We start from the raw sequence: 6,435 nt of genomic DNA, 5'->3' as shown, positions 1-6,435 counted from the left end.
TATTTAAAAAATAAGATTAAACTAAATTATTCTCCTAACTTAATCTTGAATGTAATAATTGTAATAAAACAAAATATTTAGAAAGATTAAGATTACTCAAACTAGCACTAAAAAAATAGAAATATGTAAAAAAAAAATTTTAAAGTCATAAACTGAAATTTAAAACTTTTGCGAAATTATCTTCAATATTAGAAAATACAATAGGCGCATTCCTGTAACTGGACTACGCCTTGAAAACCTCGAAATTCTCGAAACTTTTACTAAACTGTCAAAATTTATGCATGAAGTATTTTTGAGTTTTGAGTTTTAAAATTTTTGTTGTTTAAGGGCATTGCCCAAATATATGTATGTACAAACATATCTACATACATATGTGAGATAAAAAAAAATAATTTTTAAATTTTTTTCCTGGAGTAGACTGCATTGCACAACAGCTTTGAAACAAATGAAAATGTATAAGTACATACATATAAGTATAAGTCAATTTTAAAGCTTAAAGTTTAAATATTTTTTACCGTTAAATTTTATGGGCATATTTATAGGGTTAGATTATGACAAGTTTTTGCATTTTTTCCGGGGGGTATGTATTTAAAATTAAATTTATCTTCGCACGTTCTCACCATAAAATTTCTTTCTTAACACTTTTTTCACGCCCTTGCCTATCTGCAGTTAGCCTTCCTTGTTTGGTTGCCAATTGTTCTAAGTACATATGTGTGGATTGTAGGTTACATACTTTGCTGTATTTAATTTTTATTTTGTGCTTGTTGGTGTTGTTGTGGCGGTGCGACAACTGCTACACTTTTGTTCGCATCTAATGCATTTTGTGCAGTGACTATCTGCAAAGAAAATAAATCAAAAAGTGAATAAAAATAGAAAAAAAAACTTTATGCAGAAATTTTTGTTTTGTAATTGTAGAAATCTTAAACGAGTATTCATCGATTACAAAATTAGTTTACTTCATTCTTATAGAACTCTTCAACTCCATGGCATACCTTTTGCGCTTCTGCATTTCCGCCAGTGCTACGGCCAAATCGCAGACGGAGTGGCGCTGGTTTGCGTACTTCACGTTGGAATTCATTATCATCAGCAGCCAAAGGTTCGCCATCGAATTGACGTAGTGAGAGCAACATGTTGTGTAATTTTTCCGAAGTCAGCAGCGAGTTGAAAAAGTCCTCTGTTTGTTGGCGTTGTTCGCGGGTTTGCTGAAAGGATGATTTAGAATATTTATTGTGTGATTGATGTAAAAACATTTCTTGGAATTAAGTAGAAATAAAAATAAAAACAGATCTGGCAGATTTTCGTTATTCAAAATATCGATTTTGAGACTACTTAAATACTTGCTTTTATCCTAGAAATTAACCCAATTCGTTGCTCTGATGGAGCGCCAGACACTCAAAAGATTAACGGGGGAACGAACGTGGACGAAGATCCAAACCACACTAAGACTAGGAATACATGCCGGATCAGTGGTCGTTCTAGGCGGGCTTAGATCTATTTCCTTATATACATGACTATTTCTGTCGCTGGTGAAAATATCATATTGCCCCATGCGAAGCATGATAGATTAGGAACTGGATTGAAAATATTTTTCATTGCTGAGATAATACTTCTATAACCATCTGCGCTTACAAGGCAGACATCAGTCGAATTTAGGTTAAGTACACTGCAGGCATAAGATGAATTCTCCTCTTTGATGTGCTTGTACGGTGACTTAGGCTAGGAGTATCAGTTAACACTCATTTTCCCACCAAAACTCTCTAAATGTCTACCTACAGGCTGGACAGCGTTTTCTGCCTTTTGTTAGAATGCTGTATACACTATGTATAATCTTCCAGTGGGTATCAGATATCGGAGCACTTCTGCATACTAGACTAGCCTAGAAGAATTTATCGCAGCAAAACTCAGATTTAGGGATTGTATTTTGGTGGGGAAAGGTGAAGCCCAGCAGCCATCTTCTGGTATTTAGCTACGCAATCGGTGCCAACGCTAGGTACTCTCCTAATAATGGATCACCTCAGAATGCAGAGGGGAGTGCCATAGATGCTACAGCAACTCGAACAAAGGCCACAAACATCAATTAAGCCGGTCCTCAAGATAGCTCATGGCAATATCTTCATGGCAAGTAGCTTCGGAAAATTTGGAAATCATGCATATTCCTCCGTAACAGCAGGCAAGCCTTCGAAAAATGTCCGCCAGCTGCATTGTATGCTCCTCTACTAAAATTATCTCTTACAAATAAGCTCGGGATTCCTCGAGATCGCCACCAAGAACTCAGCAAGCTTATTGTAGGCATAGAAACCGTTCTACACACAATTGTGAGGAGGATAGAAGAAGCCTTCACTCACAAAAATTTTGCTGTAGGAACCTTTCTCGATATCAAGGGAGCTTTTAATAATGTCCTGGCGGAGGCAATAGTTAATTCGTTGAATAATCGTTGAATCCAAGACTTGCTGCTCAATAGAACTATCGTGGCTATATGGGCCAGCGCCTGCTTACACCGCACGGTCAACAGAGGTAACCCGCAGGGTGGTGTCCTCTCACCTTTGCTCTGCGTCGTCGTTGTGAACGATCTAATAGAGAAGCTGGAGAAGCACGGCTGTTGGATAATTGCCTACGCAGAATATGTTGCACTTATACACTGAGAAAAAATCAACCACAAATTTGTTAATATTACCAAATTCAAGCTTGAAAATTAATCAGTGTGATTTTTGTTTAATATTAAGAATGCCTTGGTTGATGTTTTCAACAATGATTTGGTAATATAAACCACACTTTTGTTTACTTTAATCGAACTTTTGGTTGCCGAATTTTTCGTTTGAATACGTTTATTTTCTGCACTTCACAGGTGCTTTTTCATAATTCAGAGATGCAAGACAAACATTTTTATTATCATTTTAACAAGTTGCCTCTGACGAGATTTGGTCCCGCATCTTCTGAATGTTGGCAAATAACAGCAAGCATCTGTGCAAACTCAGCTACAGCCGCTTTATAAATCTGCCTTCAAATGTTCTACTTGAATCAATTTTCTTCGTCGGTTGATTTGATTCTGCACTTCACAGAGGCTTTTTCGTAATTAAGAAAAACCAAAAACAAAAAAATAAAAGTTATGTGTCGCACTGACGACATTCGTACTGCTGGAACCCAACAAATAACAGAAATCACCTCTGCACTTTCAGCCACTGCCATACATATGAATTAGTTCTTAAATGTTCAACTTGAATCACATTTATTACAATCGGCTTATTAACCATGAAAAAATCAAACCATAAGTTGGTTGAAAAAACCGTTGTGCTTTTGGCTCAGTGTATTAAAGGTAAATACCTGAAGACGCTTTATGAATTGACCCAACGGTATCTTAATCTAGTTACGAACTGGGCGGTCAAAAGTGGCCTCACCATCAATTCCAGTAAGACGGAACTAGTCTTATTCACTAGCAAGTATAAAATCCCCGACGATGTTCTTTCCTCAGTTGGAGGTCAGCGCTTACAGCTGTCTGACAAGGTCAAATGTTTGGACCTGATCCTTGGAGGCCAAACATAGAGGAAAGGGTAAGGAAGGCATCAGTGACCTCAATTTGCTGTATGTTTTAAGGTGCCATAGTCTGGTGGAACTCACTGGAAAAGGCTAATCTACCTAAGCAGCTAGAGCGAGTACAAAGGGCTGCTTTAATTAGCATTAGTGGGGTATTGGATGATCGACTTTGAGACTGGTCACTCTGCATTTCTAGGGAGCTTTGTTTTCATCGCTGATCGTACGGATTACTGCGCCACCGAAATAGCTCCAAGAAGCTTCTCACACTGCCACTGCCCACTTTCCCTCAAGGGGGATTGGGTTGGGCGCGGAGCTTTTGGAGAGGGGGAGCAGTGAACTTCTTCACAGGTGGATCGAAACTGGACGGCAGGATTGGTGGTAGGATCTCTATGAGTACTAAGTTCAGGCTTCCAGACTCTGCAGTGTATTTCAGGCGGAAGTGGCTTCTATCAAGGAGGCGGTGGATTCAATGCTCCGGAGTTGCTGATAGCCTAACTTGGCGCTCTAGTTTGGTTAAGGGCTGTCTGCTCTCTCCCTCGGCCTCGTCAGAATACTTCTGTATTAGGCTTATTTAGGTTCCGGGCCACAACGACATTGAGGGGAACTGCGTGGCTGATGAATTGGTCAGGAAAGCCACTCGTAAAACGTTATCGCCTGATAAAGAGCGGCTGGGTACACTCTTTGATAGATGGGCCTCATGTCAGCTCGGCGCGAACTGGGCGAAAACCAGGACATGTGCGATCGTAAGGTCTTTCTGGCCGAGGGTGGACAGGGGTGGACGAGGGCACTGCTCAAATTCATAAAGGCATATCTCTCACTTTTACTGGGGGCTTTAATAGGTCACTGTCCAATCGGTATTCACGCAGTAAGGCGGAGCATATTGTCGGACCCTGTATATCGCAGTTGCCGGGAAGATGACGAGGTGGAAACAACACTACCTTCCTAGGTTCCCCGCCTTTGCGAGGCTAAGGTTGAGGTACTTTGGCTCTCGCATCCTTAATAGATCCGAGGAGCTCTGGAGCATTGAGATTTTCCGAATTTGTTAAAACATAACCGGTTCGGGACGTTTTATCGATTAAGTATTGAGTGCCGTTCCGAATGTGGTATTGTAAAGGACAGTCTCCAAATTGTTCAAGTGAGCCGCGGTTGCACGGAGCTGCCACCTAACCTAACCTAACCTATCTTCGGGAGAAGGGAATATCTATCTGCTGTTAGATCTTCTGGAAGAGCATGAACATTTTAACCAACCGTACTTCTTCTTCTTCTTATTTAGTGCTCTAACCGCATTAACAATTTTGGGCGAGTTCAACAAAGTACACCAGTCGTTTCTCTTCTGTGCCAACTGAAGCCAATTGGAAATGCCAAGTGAAGTAAAGTCCTACTCCACATGGACTTTCCAACGACACCACGAGTGGCGCAGGCCATATCCGGGTTATAAAAAAACACCAAATCTATTGAAGAAATTTGGCGTAACTATACAAAATTAACTCTCAGGCCAAAGATTAGCTTTTTTTAAATTCTTATTTATTTCTCTTCTATCAAATGTACTCGTAGGTTATAAGTAAGGACCGAATGAAATTTTGATAATTTGAATCATTGAAATAAACATCACTTTTTAAAACCAATTTATTAATTTATGCATTAGCCTAGCCACCCACTCTACCTACCCAAAACTAGCCTACTCAAACTGGCAAATAAATTAGTATGTAATTATATGTTCGCATTTCCGTTTCATTAAATTCCACTTACCTCTAATTCGTCATCAACATTGTTCTGTATTCTCGGCAAGCTGCGTCCGAATCGTAAACGTTGTGGCTTACGCACAACACGCTCAAAAGCGCTCTCCATAATGTCCTCTGGATATTCATCGCCAAAAAATGCAGTTGCATCCTCTGCATCGGCAATGCCACCATTGTTGCTCACACTTGCCAAATCGTTCATTAGAGCATCTAATTCGCTGTGCAATGGCATGCTCGGGTCGCTGCGACGCCCGAAACGCAAACGCAATGAAGGCGAACGGATTGGCTTTTGATTGACGTCGCCAAACCAACGTTTCTCGGCGGGCAAATACATATCCGGATCGCTGCGGCGACCAAAACGCAGCCGCAGGGAAGGAGAACGTTGAGCTTTCCGTTCGACCTGATGGTTAGGAAAAACTACAGGACCGGCATATTCACGTTGCAGTAAATTGTCGTACAAATTATTGATGACATCTGAGGAGAGGACGAGGGCGACGGCGAGTGCGAGTGCGAGTGCCGGGGGTGAAAAAAGAGAATAATGCAAAGTGAGTTATTATGTGTGATAAATGTGTGTATGAGTATGGCATATATGTATGTATGTATATTTGTATATTGCGTATACGCACTGTTGTCCGGTATATCAGCACAGCAATGCTGCCAGAGCAGTGCGCTCAAACAAATAAATGCGAGCGCATTCATTAACGGTTGTGAAAGACACATGTTGATGCTTTTTTTGTGTTTTGCTTTTGTATAGATGTCGGTTATTGGTGCTGCTGTTGTAGCTGTTGTTGTTTTAAAGTTGTTGAAACTTTTTCGATAGCTGCAAGTGGAAAAGGAGAATGGAAGAGAAATCAATGGGGTGTATTCTTGTTTTCGTGCGAGTCGAAAATTTGAATTTTTTTTTTTTATACAAAGTGATAGGAAAATTTCATGAACGAAAACAAGAATACGCCTCAATATGTATTTGAGTAATCGACAAAGAAGTTTACAAATACTTTAAATTTAACAAAATTGAAAAGTTAAAGTTAAGAGTTTGAAGTGCCTTAGCTGGATTAAAGGTGTGGCATTCGCAGTTGAAGGTCATAAGATGCTTTAAAGCGATTTAAGTAAACAGTGTATTGGATTTATTCATGGCTTTGTAAATTCTTAATACAGTAGGAAATCA

The 6,435-nt window shown here is 39.9% G+C and overlaps 1 protein-coding gene across 1 annotated transcript; it reads right to left on the bottom strand.

Annotated features, from left to right (window-relative positions):
- Positions 1-372: 372 nt before the first annotated feature.
- sNPF (short neuropeptide F precursor) lies at positions 373-6,085 on the bottom strand. Its single transcript, XM_017616221.1, has 4 exons — positions 5,897-6,085; positions 5,281-5,744; positions 993-1,202; positions 373-836 (listed from the first exon to the last, which is right to left on the bottom strand). Exons 1-4 carry the CDS (start codon positions 5,988-5,990, stop codon positions 744-746), a joined length of 861 nt encoding a protein of 286 aa, XP_017471710.1. The 5' UTR covers positions 5,991-6,085; the 3' UTR covers positions 373-743.
- Between the last annotated feature and the right edge of the window lie 350 nt (positions 6,086-6,435).

The sequence above is a fragment of the Rhagoletis zephyria genome, unplaced genomic scaffold (assembly GCF_001687245.7).
Source record: "Rhagoletis zephyria isolate East Lansing unplaced genomic scaffold, Rhagoletis_zephyria_1.1 Rzeph_scaffold_01169, whole genome shotgun sequence".
NCBI lineage: Eukaryota > Metazoa > Arthropoda > Insecta > Diptera > Tephritidae > Rhagoletis > Rhagoletis zephyria.
The sequence above is the reverse complement of the archived record's forward strand: the minus strand, read 5'-3'. Positions and strand labels throughout refer to the sequence as shown.

What these genes read in the sequence shown, in the direction of transcription:
- sNPF (XM_017616221.1), bottom strand. Translation starts at nt 5,990, where the DNA reads ATGTGTCTTTCACAACCGTTAATGAATGCGCTCGCATTTATTTGTTTG. An exon ending in TGCTGATATACCGGACAACA is followed by an intron (nt 5,745 to 5,896) that starts GTGCGTATACGC and finishes TCCTCTCCTCAG; the next exon opens with ATGTCATCAATAATTTGTAC. An exon ending in ATGTTGATGACGAATTAGAG is followed by an intron (nt 1,203 to 5,280) that starts GTAAGTGGAATT and finishes TCATCCTTTCAG; the next exon opens with CAAACCCGCGAACAACGCCA.